This window comes from Diceros bicornis, chromosome 34 (assembly GCF_020826845.1).
Source record: "Diceros bicornis minor isolate mBicDic1 chromosome 34, mDicBic1.mat.cur, whole genome shotgun sequence".
NCBI classification, from domain to species: domain Eukaryota; kingdom Metazoa; phylum Chordata; class Mammalia; order Perissodactyla; family Rhinocerotidae; genus Diceros; species Diceros bicornis.
This window is the reverse complement of record NC_080773.1, coordinates 24,943,096-24,960,359: the sequence shown is the minus strand read 5'-3', so window position 1 is coordinate 24,960,359 and position 17,264 is coordinate 24,943,096. Positions and strand designations below refer to the sequence as shown.

The 17,264-nt window shown below is 49.6% G+C and overlaps 1 protein-coding gene across 2 annotated transcripts; it reads right to left on the bottom strand.

Annotated features, from left to right (window-relative positions):
- Positions 1-451: 451 nt before the first annotated feature.
- Positions 452-14,906, bottom strand: FCGRT (Fc gamma receptor and transporter). Of its 2 annotated transcripts, none has more exons than XM_058529866.1 (7): positions 14,822-14,906; positions 13,920-13,991; positions 12,504-12,758; positions 12,148-12,432; positions 1,870-2,139; positions 1,049-1,165; positions 452-775 (listed from the first exon to the last, which is right to left on the bottom strand). In XM_058529866.1, exons 1-7 carry the CDS (start codon positions 14,844-14,846, stop codon positions 696-698), a joined length of 1,104 nt encoding a protein of 367 aa, XP_058385849.1. In that variant the 5' UTR covers positions 14,847-14,906; the 3' UTR covers positions 452-695. The 2 variants fall into 2 exon arrangements, with proteins under 2 accessions (XP_058385849.1, XP_058385850.1); XM_058529867.1 differs by having other exon boundaries at positions 12,504-12,755.
- Between the last annotated feature and the right edge of the window lie 2,358 nt (positions 14,907-17,264).

The following is a 17,264-nucleotide window of genomic DNA, read 5'->3' as shown; positions in this document are numbered from 1 at the left end:
GGCCCGGGAGAACTACAACTCCCGGCAGGCGTCGGGGCGCCCTCCCCGACCACCTCTAGTTGTACTAAGTCCAAAGCCTCATGGGAGCTGTATTTTTATCTCTTTCCCTTTGTGGGGATGGTTTCAGGAAGAGGGGAACCCAGGGGCCAGAGGAAACACCCCTTCCCTCAAAGAGGGAACAACTCTTCTCTTCTGATCCACCAAGAAGGATTCAGGTCAGACTCCAGCCAACAATTCCTCAAAATGCCTGGCACAGTGTAGGCATTCAGTAAACATTTGTGAAATTTAATGAATGAAAAATACATGACTTGGTATATAAAACTGGAGATTCCACCACGCAACACGTTAGCTGCAGGAGAGATCTGAAGCCCAGGGCTTACACCATTTATTCCCCCCACCCATTCTCTTACCTCCCCTGCCTAAAAAGTTGAAATGATGAGAACACAATGCCTCGGGCCCAAATTCATGTTATACGTGGAGGTGGAAAAGAGCTATACATATGGGAGGGGAAACTGAGGCAGACCACAGGAGGAGGAATCCAGAGGAAGGGCATCGGGCTCAGGACTCCTTCTGGAGGCTCAGAAATACCAGGATATCACGAGGTCTCACGGCATGAAAGGGACCTGACTACATTAGCTGGTAGCAGCCAGGCTGGGGGATGGGGTCACGAAGTTGCTGGGAATGCATTTTATATTCTAAGAGTCAGCATCCTTGGGCAGGCCAGGAGTGGGCAGGAGGGCCCCTATATCGTCCCCACGGAGAGAGATCCAAGGGGCTGAGGAAAGAGGAAGGAAGGGAGGTCATCAGAATCTCTGAGCTCCTCTGGGTCTCTGACTGCCCCTCCCCCCCGTTTCCCTGGGTGTGTGTCTTTCTCACCCTCACTCTCTGTTTTACTCTGTGGGTTTCCATCCCCCTCTGAGTCTGTTTCTCCCTCCAGTTCTCTGTCCCCACTTCTCCCTGAGTCTCTCTCTCTCTCTCTAGATCTCTGTCCCCCCCAGGACTGTGTGCCCATCTCTTTCCGGGTCCTTTCCCTCGTCCTGCCCCACACCTGGCAGCCCCTTCCTCATCCTCCACCACAGCAGAGCTCCTCCTGCGGCCACTGCCGTGAGCAGCAAGATGCCGATGACGACTCCAACTACTTGCAGCGAGGATCTGGCTGGTGATTCTGCGGCCAGAAAATGTGAGATGTTGAATGGACGCTCTACCCCATCTGAGTCATGACAGGGGACTGGGGGTTCTCAGTCCCTCCCAACCTCAGAAATCCCAGCACCAAGTTTCGGGAAGTAGGTATGGGCAGAGCAGAGGCTTCTGCTTATGTTTTGGGTCGGGGCAGAATGCTCCAGGTTGGATGTAAACCAGCCACAGCAAGAGTCTCAGTCACACCGGCCAAGCAACCTGTGGCAGCAGCGTGGGTGTTGTTCTGACTTGGAGAGGAGGGGCAGGCACAGAGCACAGAACAGCAGTAGGTCAGACTCATGGAGGACCGGCAGTAGCAAGGCAGTAGATGGTCAGTCTTGGTGAGGACTGGCAGCAGCAGACAACGAATGGTCAGACTCCGTGAAGACAGCAGCAGCAGGATGGAAGGTGGTCAGACTTGGGGAGGACTGTCCATAGTGGTTAACAGGTGGCCAGACTCAGTGAGGCCAGCAGCAGCAGGACGGAAGGCAGTCAGACTTGGGGAGGACAAGCAGCATAAGACAGAAGGCTGCCAGCTTTGGGAGAATTGGCAATAGCAGGCACAAGGCAGTCAGACTCAAGAAGGACTGGCAGCAGTAGGTTGGAAGGTGGTCAGACTCAGGAAGGATTGCTGCAGCAGAGGGGCAAAAGGCAGCCAGAAATAGGAAGTATCATCACCCAGCGGGCCCTCACCCAGCTCCACAGTGAGGGGCTGTGCCAGCCCCACGTGCTGCACCCAGCAGCAGTAGTGGTGCTCGTCGCCACTCTTGACTGTTAGTGACGACCAGGCGTGGAAGGAGCCGTCGCCGTTGGGGCCAAGGTCGCCCTCACCGGAGCCAGCTGCCAGCCCGTTCCGTAGAAATCGCAGTTGCAGCTCCGGTGGGTAGAAGGAGAAGGCACTGCAGGTGAGCACAGAGAAGCCGGGGCTGCCTGGTCGGGCCTTCAGGCGCATGGAGGGTGGCTCTGCAGAGAAACAGGCAGACAGGCCTAAGCCCCAAGCCCACGAACCCCCAGGGCCAGGCCCAGGGCGGGGCTGTATAGGGACAGAGAGAGGCCTCCACTCCTTCCACTATACCCAGCAGCCCCCACCATGTGCCCTGCACTGTGCTGAGCCTGGGGAATATAGTGGTAAAGACAGAAGGACTTAGAGACCCAAGCTATGCAGCGTGAGGGTATCCCCCTCAAGACGCCATCTCTCATCCATTCCCTCCTACAATAGACATCTGTCATGTGCCAGACGCTTCTAGGCACAGGGGACACAGCAGTGGACAAGATAGACAGAAGTCCCTGTCCTCATGAAGCTTATGTTCTAACAAGGGGAGAGAGAGAAATATTTGTGTACAAATAAATGAAAGGGAAATAAACTGTAAAAGTGTTGTGGTGAGGGAATATAAGACAGACCCTACAGTCATTAAAATGATTGTAAGAGGATATTATGAAAAATTTCATGCCAGCACATTTGAAAATTTAAATGAACCGGACAAATTCCTTAGAAATACAACCTTCTGCAACTGACACAAGAAGAAATTAAAAACTCGAGTAGTCCTATAACTATTTAAAATATTTAATCCATAATGTAAAACTTTTCAACAAATAAAATTCTAGGTCCAGATGATATTGTCGGTGAATTCTTCAAAACAACTAAGGAAGAACGAATAGTTCTCTTACACAAATTCCTCCAGGGAAAAGAGGAAACCACTCCCAGCACATTTTATGAAGCCAGCATAACGTTAATAACGAAACCTCACAAGGACATAACAAGAAAAGGAATTTAAGACCAATATTTCACAGGAAAATAGACTCAAAATCCCTAAACAAACTATTAGCAGATAGAATCAAGCAATTTATGTAAAGGATAATATAAGTGATTATGATCAAGTGAAGTTTGTTCCAGGAATGCAAGGTTGGTTTAACATTTGAAAATCAGTTAATATAATTCACCACATTGGAATAAGAGAGAAAAAGCAAAATCGTCATTTGACAATATTCAGCACCATTCAAAATAAAAAGAAAAGAAAAACAAAAAAAACCTTAGCAAACTAGGAGCTGAAGAGAACTTCCTTAATTTGACAATGGGCATCAACAAAAAAGCTATGATTAACATAATACTTAATGGTAAAATGTTTAACGCTTTCCTTGTGAGTTTGACAATAATCATGTTCAATATCACCACTCTATTCAACATTGTACTGTCGATCCTAGCCAGTGCAATAAGATAAGAAAAAGAAATAAAAGTTATTAAAATTGGAGGAAAAAAATAAATGAAACATGTCAAAGATGACATGATCCAAAAGAATCTATACAAACTTACAAGAAATAAGTGAAGGGAGCCGGCCCCATGGCTTAGCAGTTAAGTGCGCGCGCTCTGCTACTGGCGGCCCGGGTTTGGATCCCGGGCACGCACTGATGCACCACTTCTCCAGCCATGCTGAGGCCGCGTCCCACATACAGCAACTAGAAGGATGTGCAACTATGACACACAACTATCTACTGGGGCTTTGGGGGAAAAAAAAAAGGAGGAGGATTGGCAATAGATGTTAGCTCAGAGCCGGTCTTCCTCAGCAAAAAGAGGAGGATTAGTATGGATGTTAGCTCAGGGCTGATCTTCCTCACAAAAAAAAAAAGAAATAAGTGAATTCAGCAAAGTTTCTGGAGACAAGGAAATATATAAAAATCTGTATTATTCCTATAAACTAGCTACAAACAATTAGAACATGAAATTTTTAGAATTACCACTTATGGAAGTCACAAAAATGTCTAATACTTAGGAATAAACCTAACCAAAGAGATGTAAGACTCTACACTAAAATCTACAAAATATTACTGAGAGAAATTAAAGGACATCTAAACAAGTAAAGGCCTATACTGCTTTCACAGATTAGAAGACAATATTGTTAAGATGTCAGTTCTCCCCACATTGATCTACAGACACAATTCAACCACAATCAAAATTCCAGCAGGATTTTCTTTTGGCAGAAATGTATATAGAAATGCAAATGACCTAGAAAAACCAAGGCAATAAAGCTGGTGAACTTAACTTGATACTAGTTAAGGTAAATACTAGATACTATGTACTAGATAGCAAAACCTTTTATAAAGGTACATTAATCAAGAGGGTGAGAGGCCGGCCCCATGGCATAGCAGTTAAGTGCACGTGCTCCACTGCTGGTGGCCCGGTTCGGATCCTGAGCACACATCGATGCACCGCTTGTCAGGCCATGCTGTGGCGGTGTCCCACATAAATTGGAGGAAGATGGGCACAGATGTTAGCTCAGGGCCAGTCTTCCTCGGCAAAAAGAGGAGGATTGGCATGGATGTTAGCTCAGGGCTGATCTTTCTCACAAAAAAAAGAAAAGAGGGTTAAATATTGGCAGAAGTTGAGTCCAACAGATCAGTGGAACAAAAGAGAGAGTCTAGAAGCAGATCTACATCTAATTTAGGAAAAAGGCTCCACTCCAAGTCAGTGGGAGAGAGGGCATGATGGTCTTGCAACAAATGACGCTGGGTCACCGGGATATCCACAGGAGGAACAAATGAACCTTGACCCCTTACCTCACACCATTACACACAATTAACTTGAGATGGATCATATAGCTAAATGTGAAAGCCATTTATCAATTGAGCTTCTGGAATAAGACACAGGAGAATACCTTCACAACTTCGGGAGAGGAGAGATTTCTTAAAGAGAACACACAAAAGAGCTATAGAACAAACGACGGATAATTGGATCTTCCTTAAAATTAAGAACTTTTGTTCATCAATAGGTTTCATTAAGAGAGTGAAAAGACAAGCTGTGGACTGGGAGAAGTTATTTCAAATAGAATCATCTGATATATCCAAAGGACTCATATCTAGAATATATTAAGAACTTCAATCAGAAAAAAAGACAAAAATTCCAATTTAAAAATAGGCCAAAGACTCACACAGCCACTCCAAAAAAGTGGACACAGAAATGGCAAAGAATGGGAAAAAGTGCTCCACATCGCTAGTCATCAGATAAATGAAAACCGAAATCACAATGAGACAGCACTACACACCCACCAGAGTGGTTAAAATTAAAGACAGATAATGTCAAATTCTGGCAAGCTTCTGAGCAACCGGAATTCTCATACATGGCTGATGGGAGCATAAAATTGGTTCAACCACTTTGAGAAAATGGTTAGCACTACTCTCTACAGCTAAACCTAGGCCCACCCTATGATGAAACAATTCTACTCATGGGTATTTACTCAAAATAAATGAAAATATAGATTCATCAAGAGGCAGGTAGAAGAATGTTCATAGCAGCTTTATCTCTAATAGCCCCAAACTGGAAATAAACCATTCATTGGTAAACTGAGGTATGAACCAAGCAATGGAATACAACACAGCCATGAAAAATAATGAACTACTGATATTCACAACAACAGAGATGACGCTCATAACACAAGGTTGAGTGAAAGAAGCCAGTCACAAACGACCACACGCTCATACTTATATGAAGTTCCAGATCAGGCAATGCTATGGTGATAGAAATCAGGTTGGTTGTTACCCTTGAGGGTACGGAATGGGAGGGGACATAAGGAAGTCTCCTGAAGTGCTGAGAATGTTCTGGATCTTGCCCAGGGTGGTCAGAGAGGGCCCTGCTGAAGAGCTGACATCCAAGGTCAAACCTGAAGAATGAGAAGGACCCCATCACGGCCGGATCCCAAGGAAGAGAATTGCAAGCAGAGGGCAGAGCAGGTGCAAAGGCCCTGAGGAGGGAAAGAACCTGACACGCTGGAGGAAAGGGAGAAGGCCACTGTAGCTGGGGCGTTGTGAAATTACAGTGGCGGAGGGCGGCCGGACCATGCAGGTCTTGCAGGCCATGAGCAGAGTTTGGATTCTAGTCTAAGACTAGTGGAAGCTATTGGAGGATTTCAAGCCGTGGAAGGACGGGAGCTCATTTATATTCTAAAATATTCCTCCGACTGCTAGGTAGAGGGTGGTCTCTATTGAGGCACGAGATGGAAGCTGGGATTGCAATGTGGGGGACTCTGAGGACAAAAGAGCTCTAATTCCAGCCCCGGAGAATTCCCCAGACACATGTAATTGCAGTTCAGAGGGATGTGTGCTGTCAGGGAGGTCACACAGGCATTGTGGGAGCCCAGAGGCCAGTGAAAGCCTTACAGCCAGAGGCATCTCCCTGGCTGTGACACCAGGAAGGAGAATGGCGAAGGGGAAGAAATGGGAGGGTGGGTGTGAGCTCAAGGAACTCCGGCTGAGTGGAGCAGAGGGAGAAATGTGAGGCTGAGGAGAGGGATGGAGGCCATGCCATGCGCGGCCTCAGTGCCAGGCTGGGGGATTTAAAACGTGTCCTGGGAGCTACGGGGGGGCTGTGTGCAGAAGAGGGGCAGAGTCAGCTCTGGGGCTACAAAGGCCCCTTTGGAGTCGAGCTGTGTCCAGGAGTGGATGGAGGGGAGAGGCCAGTGGCCAGGAGGAAGCTGGGGTGGTGATGGTCCAGGGTTGGAGGATGGGTCTGAGCTGAGGAAGGGGCCTGAGGAGGAGGCAATGGATTTGAGTTGGCCAGTAGGAGAAGGCGAAGAAGGCCATTCCAGGCAACTGCAAGAAAGCCTGTTGTGTTCTAGAAACGGCCAACAGCCTGGGGAGGAGGGGCTTCAGAGGAACAGTCACTGTATGCAACTCAGGGAGAAAGGTCGGTTGTCACCAGATAATGAAAGGCTCTGCGATCGCCAGGCTAAGGGGCTGGGACCCATCCGGGGGGCCACACAAGGGCTGTGAGCCAGCGGAGGGCGGAGTCAGATGTGGGTGTAGAAAGACCTCTCTGGATATATACTCCATGTGCTTATATTTTTAAAAAATGGAAGAACAGGGGCCAGCCCAGTGGCGCAGCGGTTAAGTGCACGCACTCTGCTGCTGGCGGCCCGGGTTTGGATCCCGGGCGTGCACCGATGCACCGCTTGTCAGGCCATGCTGTGGCGGCGTCCCATATAAAGTAGAGGAAGATGGGCACAGATGTTAGCCCAGGGCCAGTCTTCCTCAGCAAAAAGAGGAGGATCGGCATTGGATGTTAGCTCAGGGCTGATGTTCCTCACAAAAAAAAAAAAAAAGGAAGAACAAGTCAAAAACGAAAAAATTATTATCCATGAGGGAGAGAAGGAAAAGGGTGGAGGGGAGAGGAACAGGAAACAGACTTCTGTGAATGCACCTGGCCACATAGATTCCACTCTGGAACTCTGTTTTGCAAAACGGTCAAAAAATGTGAAAACAACAGATAAAAGAAAAGCAATATCTAAAGCTGAAAAGCAGCATGAAATAAATGAACCTAAGTCTTCATCAAGCTGATGTTTTCACAGAGACAGGAATTAATTCAAATAACATTAAAACACATTAAATTGGGCCAGCCCCGTGGCTCAGCGGTTAAGTGTGCGCGCTCCGCTACTGGCGGCCCGGGTTCAGATCCCGGGCGCGCACCGACGCACCGCTTCTCTGGCCATGCTGAGGCCGCGTCCCACACACAGCAACTAGAAGGATGTGCAGCTATGACAGACAACTATCTACTGGGGCTTTGGGAGGAAAAAAAAAAACCACATTAAATTGACTCGATATCACTTTATGGCTACAATCTAAGGACCAAAAAACTGCCAAGAAATTTTTACTTGTTTTCAGTAATCAATCAGATTGTTGGTAATAACACACGCATACATATTAGCATAGAGCAAGTAAGGAATTATGTTAATGTCATGAGGAACCAAAATTTTCAGAGTAAAGCAAAAGAAATACAAACACAAAATCAAAGAAGTTTTAAGTAAGAACCCCGCAAATTTAAATGTGACTTGTCAATATCAGCATGAATTCATGATATATTTTCCCTTTAAAAAATAAAACTTGAGGAAAGAATGTGGAGAAGTCGGAACCCTTGTGCACTGTTGGTGGAAATTTAAAATAATGCAGTGCTGTGGAAAATAGTATGGCGGTTCCTCAAAAAAGTAAAAATAGAATGACCACATGATCGGGCAATTCCACTTCTAGGTATATACCCAAAGGAACTGAAAGCAGGGGCTTGAAGAGGTATTTTTACACCCATGTTCCCAGCAGCATTTTTCATAATAGGCAAAAAGGTGGAAGCAACCCAAGTGTCCATCAGCAGATGAACAGATAAACACAATGTGGTGTATAGAGCCAATGGGATATTGTTCAGCCTTAAAAAGGAAGGAAATTCTGACACATGCGACAACATGGATGAACCCTGAGGACATTATGTGAAGTAAAATAGGACAGTCACAAAAGGATGAACACTGTATGATTCCACTTATACGAGGTACCTAGACTCGTCAAATTCATAGAGACAGAAAGCAGAATGCAGGTTGCCAGGGTGGAGGGAAGGGAGAATGGGGTGTTAGCATTTAATGGGGACAGAGTTTTAGTTTTGCGAGATGAAAAGAGTTCTGGAGATAGATGGTGGTGATGGCTGCACAACGTGAATGTACTTAATGCCACTGAATTATACGCTTAATAACAGCTAAGACGGTAAATTTTATGTTATGTGTATTTTACTGCACTTAAAAAAAACAAAAATTCATTCATCTTCCAGTTGAAAGTATATACCCTTTAACAACATCTCCCCAGTTCCCCCACCCCCAGCCCCCAGTAACCACCATTTTACTCTGTTTTTATAAGTTTGGCTTTTTTTAGATTCCACATATAAGAGAGATCATACAGTATTTGTCTTTCTCTGTCTGACATCTCACTGAGCATAATGCCCTCAAGGTCCATCCATGTTGCTGCAAAAGGCAGGATTTCCTTCTTTCTCATGGCTGAATAATATTCCATTGTATATATGTACCACAACTTCTCTATCCATTCATCCATTGACAGACACTTAGGTTGTTTCCATATCTTTGTTATTGTGAATAACGCTGCAACGAGCGTGGAGTGCAACTAGAAGATGAGTAAGTTCTGGAGCTCTAATGCACAGCATAGTGATTATAGTCAACAATACTGTATTATACGCTTCAGAATTGCTAGGAGACTAGATCTTAAATGTTCTCACCACAAAAAAGAAATGATAATTATATGACTGTGATAGACGGTGTTAGTTAAAGTTATGGTAGTAATCATATTGTAATATATACGTGTATCATTCAACACATTGTACACTTTAAACTTACACAATGTTATATGTCAAGTATATCACATTAAAAAAATAAAATAAAAAATTTAGGGGCCGGCCCAGTTGCGTAGTGGTCAAGTTCACGGGCTCCACTTCAGGGGCCCAGGGCGTGCAGGTTCGGATCCCGGGTACAGACCTACCCACCGCTCATCAAGCCATGTGTGGCCGCACTCCACATACAAAAGAGGAAGATGGGCACAGATGTTAGCTCAGGGCTAATCTCCCTCAGAAAAAAGAGGAAGATTGGCAACGGATGTTAGTTTAGGGCCAATCTTCCCCACCAAAATAAATAAATAAATGTAAAGATTTTAAAAAATTTTAAAAATAAAAATAAAATTTGAATCTATAGTTATTTCAAAATAAAAAGTTAAAAATAAAATAAAATGTCTACTTTCTAGCTCTGTCCACTGAAAAGGCTTACAATCACCAATCCAGCAGCAATAAACACCACTAGTGACTAGATTGTGGTCTCTAAATACTATTTCCCACTCAAAGGAACCAGGGGTCCACGGAGAAATGGCTCATTCCAGGACTGGGGCCGGGCAAGAACAGATGACCTGGAGACCTTTCATTGCATACTGCAAGGAAGCCATAAAAGATTAGTAGGGTCATGTGAAAAGACTCAGGAGCCAATTTGAAGACCCTCTCAATAGTGTAAGATGGTTCAATGTGAGCTTCCAAAAGAATAAGGTCTTAGGGCCGGCCCCGTGGCTTAGCGGTTAAGTGCGCGCTCCGCTACTGGCGGCCCGGGTTCGGATCCGGGCGTGCACCGATGCACTGCTTCTCCAGCCATGCTGAGGCCGCGTCCCACACACAGCAACTGGAAGAATGTCCAACTATGACATACAGCTATCTACTGGGGCTTTGGGGAAAAACAAATAAACAAAAATTAGAAAAAAAAAAAAGAATAAGGTCTTCAATGGATTAACATACATAAGATCCATGAGTTCATAGTAATACTTAAAATAAAACTTAACTGGTCCCCTTGAAAGCTGATAGCTGATGACCCTCTTTTCAGAATTCCAGATAAATGAGTGAAGAAGGTACGAAAGAATTAGAATGCCATCTTTTATGGGCTGAATTGAGTCCCCCCAAATTCATTAAGTTGAAGCCCTACCCTCTAGTACCTCAGAATGTGACTGTCTTTGGAGATAGGGCCTTTAAAGAGGTCATTAAGGTTACATGAGGTCATCACAGTGGGCCCTAATCCAATATGACTGGTGTCCTTGTAAGAAGAGGAGATTAGGACACAGACATGCACCTAGAGAAGGGCAGACCACGTGAAGACACAGCGAGGAGAAGGCGGCCGTCTGCAAGCCAAGGACAGAGGCCTCAGAAGGGACCAATCCTGCCAACAACTTGATCTTGAAATTCCTGTCTCCAAAATTGTGAGAAAATTAATTCCTGTTATTTAAGCCACCCAGTCTGTCGTATTTGTTATGGCAGTCCAAGCAAACGAATACACCATTGCTTTGTAACTCCTAATGAAATAACGGAGCAAGGCAAGGGTCACCGATGGCAGCGAACACCGTTAGGAGAAAACCTGACGGCGAATTTCATGACAACCCCTGAACCCGACGGTGCGCCAGAACAGCACAGAGACGACCAGACAGACAGGGCCCGTGCACACGGACACGCACGCCAACCACCCAGGAAGTTTTCTTGCCAGAAAAATCGAATTGGAACGTGATCAAGCCTCCACATCGGGGGCTACCAGTTTACAGGAGAAACAGGAGAACAGAAAAAGGATCACATTCAGCAACATCTCAGGGATTGAGGACAAACAACTCACTTTCCTCAAAGCAAAATTGCAAAGAAAAAAGACCCAGAGAAATAGGGCGACCGATAGATTAAAAGACAGTGAAGATCACAAAAATTAAGATCGTAAAAATTAACTCAAAATGGATCACAGAGCTAAAGGGAAAACACGAAACTACAAAACTCCTAAAGATATTATACGAGAAGATCTTGATGTTCTTGGGTTTGGTGATGATTTCTGAGATACACCACCAAAAGCACGATCCATGAGAGAAAAAGTGATAAACTGGACTTTACTAAAATCAAAAACTTCTGCTCTGCAAAAGACATTGCGAAGAGAAGGGATAGACAAGCCCCAGACTGGGAGGAAATAACTGCAAAACACATCCCATAAAGGATGGGATCTCAAATATACAAAGAAGTCTTAAAACTCGACAATAAGAAAAAGACCCTGAAGAGACAGATAGACTCATTGAAACCTCATGTGGATCCTGATTCAAACTTTAAAAACACATGGATAAGACGATCAGGGAAATGTCATCACGAACCGGGTCCTTAACCGTGTTAAGGAACGTAGTTAATTACTTGTAGGCGTGATAATGGTTTTGTGGTATTGTTTTAAAGAGCCCTTACAGAACAGAGTTACATACTAAAGCATTTACGAATGAAATCCTCTGATGTCTGGGATTTAATCAGAGGTGGGGGGGAGTGGGTGAGGTGGGAGGTGGGGGAGCTGCCCGAGCAAAGATTTAGAGGGAAGACACTGCTCATATGTGGAGTGGCTAGGGGTGCCATGTGCCTGGTGGAGGCAAGTAAAGCTGGACGGGTCTGATGAGGACATTACGCTGGGAGTACTGGGGAGCTATGGAGGGCTGTGAGCAGGGGAGGGGCAGGGGCAGCTCTGGGTACAGAAAGAGCCTATGGGCTGTGTGGAGGATGAGCTGCAGCGGGGAAACTGGAGGCCAGGAAGCCAGGGAGGATGCTGGGGAGAGGAGGAGGCCTGAGGCGGGGCCCCCGGGATGGAGAGATCGTGGTGGTGAGGGATTCGGGAGGCTGCTCACCCTTCCACTCCAGGTTTCCGCGGCCCCTCTCCAGATGCCCCAGCAGCCGGTGGGGGCAGGAGTAGAGCAGGAAGGTCTTCTCCTTGTTGATGGCGTCGGCCTGCTGCTCCCACCTCTTACCGATTCTCAGGGACTCGGGCCAGTCCCCATTCCACGTGCCCAACTTGAGGTCGAACTCCATGAACTCCTCGCCATTCAGGGCAAACTTGGCCACAGGCACCGAGGCGTTGTCAGGGCCCAGCTCACAGCCCAGCAGGCCCTGCAGGGTGTAGGGACCGGGGGCGCCTACACACACGTGAGCAGGGCTTCCGAGCCGGGGGTCCCTCCTCCCTTAGACCCAGGAGTCCCAGTCTCACCTTCTTCCTGCAAGGCTTTGAAAGCTTCCAGAAAGAGCTTCTCCTTGTTCCTCAGGTCTGTCGTCTCTTTCTCCCAATACCAGGACACCTGGTTCTCCCAGACCCACGCCCCGCAGGGCTCAGCCTGGCCACGCAGGTTATTGTAGCTCAGGTACTGCTGGGGACCCAGCCAGCCTGACACCCAGAAGGCAGGAGTCCCCGGGGCAGGGGAGGACACGGCGGTGAAGTGGTACAGGAGGGACAGATGGTTCTCTGCTGGAGAGAAACAGGTGAAGAGAGCAGAAGGGGGTGGGGGCTAGACTGGGAGCGGGACAGACACGCCGAGAGAGAGAAGACTCAACCCCAGATACAGGCGACAGACCCAGAGAGGAGGGGACAGATCCAGGGGGGGACAGACCCAGAGAGGGAGGACAGACTCAGAGTCAGGTGGACAGACTCAGAGAGGATGGGAAAGACCCAGAAAGGGTGGGAAAGACCCAGAGAGGATGGGACAGACCCAGAGAGGAGGGGACAGACCCAGAGAGAAGGGGACAGATCCAGGGGGGGACAGACCCAGAGAGGGAGGACAGACTCAGAGTCAGGTGGACAGACTCAGAGAGGAGGAGACAGACCCAGAAGGGGGGACAGACTCAGAGAGGGGGGGACAGATGCAGAGGAGGGGACAGGCTCAGAGAGGAGGGGACAGGCTCAGAGAGGGGGGGACAGACCCAGAGGGGGGGACAGACTCAGAGAGGGGGGACAGATGCAGAGGAGGGGACAGGCTCAGAGAGGAGGGGACAGGCTCAGAGAGGGGGGGACAGACCCAGAGGGGGGGACAGACTCAGAGAGGGGGGACAGACTCAGAGAGGGGGGGACAGATGCAGAGGAGGGGACAGGCTCAGAGAGGAGGGGACAGGCTCAGAGAGGGGGGGACAGACCCAGAGGGGGGGACAGACTCAGAGAGGGGGGACAGACTCAGAGAGGGGGGGACAGATGCAGAGGAGGGGACAGGCTCAGAGAGGAGGGGACAGGCTCAGAGAGGGGGGGACAGACCCAGAGGGGGGGACAGACTCAGAGAGGGGGGGGACAGATCCAGAGGAGGGGACAGGCTCAGAGAGGAGGGGACAGACCCAGAGAGGGGGGACAGACCCAGGGAAGAGGGGACAGATTGGGGGGCAGACTCAGAGAGGGGCGGACAGAACCAGAGTCGGGGCACGACCCAGAGTCAGGCAGATAGACCCAGACAGAAGGGGACAGGTGGTTCCGGGCACACGGACGCGGGAGGAGAAAGCGATCGACAATGTGAAAGGCGGCGGCGGAGGAGGCGCCGGGCTCGAGCGAAACCTCAGCGTTCGCTTCCTTCGCGGGGCTCCCGGCGGCACAGCTCGCCACCCCTCCCGCGCCCTGCGCCCCCCGCCCGGCCCGACGGCCCCTCACCTGCGCGCAGGGTCCCAGGCAGCAGGAAGAGCAGGAGGAGAAGAGGGGGGACCCGCATCCTGAGAGGGCGACCTGGGCGGGAGGGGGCGCGTGACTGCTCGGGACCCCCGCCCCGCCCCGTCCTCCCCCTGCTCGGCCGGCTCGGCCACCAGGGCTGTGGGCTCCGGGCTCGGTCCAGGCGGGTGACAACTGCGCCCGCCTCCTCAGCGACCTTTCACCCCTTAACGGGATCCCCGGTGGTTAATTAATTACAGAGCCTGCTGAGGCTGAGGTTTCTTTCTCGGAGCGCGCCCCGCCGCCGCCTCCAGCTCCTGCTCCTGCTCCTGCTCCTCCTCCTCCTCCTCCTCCCCCTCCCCCCTCCTCCTCCTCCTCCTCCTCCTCCCCCCCTCCTCCTCCTCGGAGGAGGAGGACTCCGGGGACTCCGGGCCCCCGCTCCCCTCCGCCCTCGGACCCTGGAGCCCGGGCCCCCAGCCCTCCTCCCTCGGCCCCCTCCCCCCTGGGGTCCCCCCTCCCGCGGACCGGGCGCCCCGACCCCAGCCTGTCCTTCAGGACCCGGGCCCCGGCCCCGCTTACGGCAGCCACGGCCCTTCCCGCCTGGCCGCTCCCGTGACTGGAGACCCCAGTTCCTCTCTCACATCCTGTCCGGAGACGGCTCCCCGACTCCAGGAATATCCAACCCCGCCCCCAGCTGCAGGGCACACCCCGGGCCCCGCGCCCGGCCTCTCGGAGTGCTGGTTTCTGCCTCTCTTGAAACTTTTTGTCTTTTTTTTTTTTTGTCTCTTTCTCTGCCGCTCCGATTTTTTATTTAGAGGGTGTCAGCCACCCAGCGAATTCATGACAAAGTGGAGAATAAACATTATCGGAGTTCAAAATTGGGAGATCTCTGTGGGTTCCCTTCTTACCCCCTTGTACGGCCCATGCCTCCATTAGCTCCAGCTATAATGGAAGGTCTCCAGATGCTTCTATATTTCCTCCTTCGGACTCCTCCCTTAAGTGTCCCCTTAAAGTGCTCCTGCAGTTCTTTAGTATGACCTCAGATGACCTCAATAACACAGTCCCAATATACCACGACCACGCTTGGAAATCACTCCCAGTCACCCACCCCAGCCCACGCTCAGGCTATAACGCTTCCATTCATTTGTTTTATTGTGGGAAAATGCACAAAACATAAGATCTACCATTAGTGACATGAAGTGCATTGACAACGTTGTGCAACCATCACCACTGTCTGGTTCCGGGAACTGTTCATCACCCCAAGAGGAAACTGCACACACAAACACTTAGTCCCTCCTCCCCCCAGCCCCTAACAGCTGCTAATCTGCTTTTCGTGTCTATGGATTTGCCTATTCTGGACATTTCAGATACATGCAATCCTACAATATTGTGGCCTTTTGTGTCTGGCTTATTTCACTCAGCAGACTGTTTTGAAGATTTATCCACATTGTAACATGTATCAACTTCATTCCTTTTTATGGCTGAATAATATTCCATTTTCTGGATCTACCACATTTTGTTTATCCAGTCATCAGTGGATGGACATTTGGGTTGTTTCCACTTTTTGGCTATATGAATAATGCTGCTGTGAATGTTTTTGTACAATGTTTTTTGGACTTTTTTTTTTTTTGGACAGCTGTTTTTATTTTTTTATCTTTGAGGAAGATCAGCCCTGAGCTAACATCCACGCCAATCCTCTTTTTTTTTTTGCTGAGGAAGACTGGCCCTGGGCTAACATCCGTGCCCATCTTCCTCCACTTTATAGGGGACACCGCCACAGCATGGCCTGACAAGCCGTGCCTCGGTGCGCGCCCGGGATCCGAACCCGGGCCGCCAGCAGCAGAGCGCAGGCACTTAACCGCCACGCCACGGGGCCGGCCCCTGGACAGCTGTTTCTAGTTCTTTGACATATATACCCGGGAGTGGAATTGCTAGACCATATGATGCACTAGTCAGGGTTCTCTGGAGAAACGGAATCAATAGGATGTGTATATACGCATACGGAAAGAGATTTATTTCAAGGAATTGGCTCACAAGGATCGTACAGGCTCGGCGAGTCCAAAATCTGACACAAGTGGCCGGCCGGCAGGGGACTCAGGCAAGAGTTGTAGCTCAGGTCCAAAGGCAGGCAGGCTGGAGAAGCAGGACGAGCTCATCGTGCAGAAGAAGTCCAAAGGTGGCAGAATTCCCTCTTGCCTGGGGGAGGTCAGTTTCTTCTTCTACTCAGGCCTTCAACTGATTGAATGGGGCCCACCCACATTATGGAAGGTAGGCGGCTTTACTCAGGGGCCACTGATTCCGGTGTACATCTCATCCAAAAACACCCTCACAGGTGCATCCAGAGTAATGTCTGACCAAACATCTGGGCACTGCGGCCCAGCCAAGTGGACACGTGAAATTAACCATTACAGGTGATAAATCTGTGTTCGATTTATTGAGGAGCCTCCATTGATTTTCATTACTTTCCCTGGGTCCTGTTAGGATATCCACTAACCCACCCAAGGGTCCGCCTGTCATGATACAGAAGGATCCTGCTTTCACGTCCCATGAACGCTGTTACGGCGCCTGCTGCTCTTTCCTAAAATACCCCAAGGAGGCTGCCGTGCCCAGCTGTCCCCTCCACGTCCCTTGGGATCCAGCTGTGTCCCGGGGCACTCATCCAGCAGCCCCTGGGCTCTCATTTTAAAGGCCCTCAGGACTGTGCTGGGATGTTCCTTGGACCCTGATTTAAAGTGTCACCGTCCCGTGACAACCCACCCCCCCCGGACCTGCTATACTTTTCCTTGAAGCTTGAAAACCATCCCCCTGAGGTCCTGCTTGGGTCTCACCCTAAGATGGCCCGGAACTCATCTAAATGCTCCCTGAGCCCTAATATAGTATCCCTGTCATCCCACTCTGAGGCCTGTTGCCCATTAAGACCCCGTGGCGGGGCCCAGCGTCTGCTGCACTGCCCCGGGGGGCCCCAGTGCAGCCCTCACGGATCTGCCGTAACAACCAGCTTTAACGCCGCTCCCGGCTTCCTGCAGGACCATGGCCGGAGGCCGCCACCCTGCTCCTGGGTCTCTACTAATCTCAGGCCCCCACTCTCTGCTCCCTGGGTCCCCTGATAGTGTCCTGAGACCCAGCGATAACGTCTTCAGGAGCCCACGCTGATGTCCCACAGAGTCAGCCACCCCATCCCTGGAATCCAGCTGAACCAGTCCTGAGCCCTCACGGAACCACTGCTGCCACCCACTCTGGGAGGGCCCCGAAGTGCCCTCAGCCCTGGGCCCCTCCCCGTGGCCAAGCCTGTTTGGATCCTTCACTTCCTGGTGTAAAGCTGAGCAGGGTCCCCAAACCCACTCCTGGGTT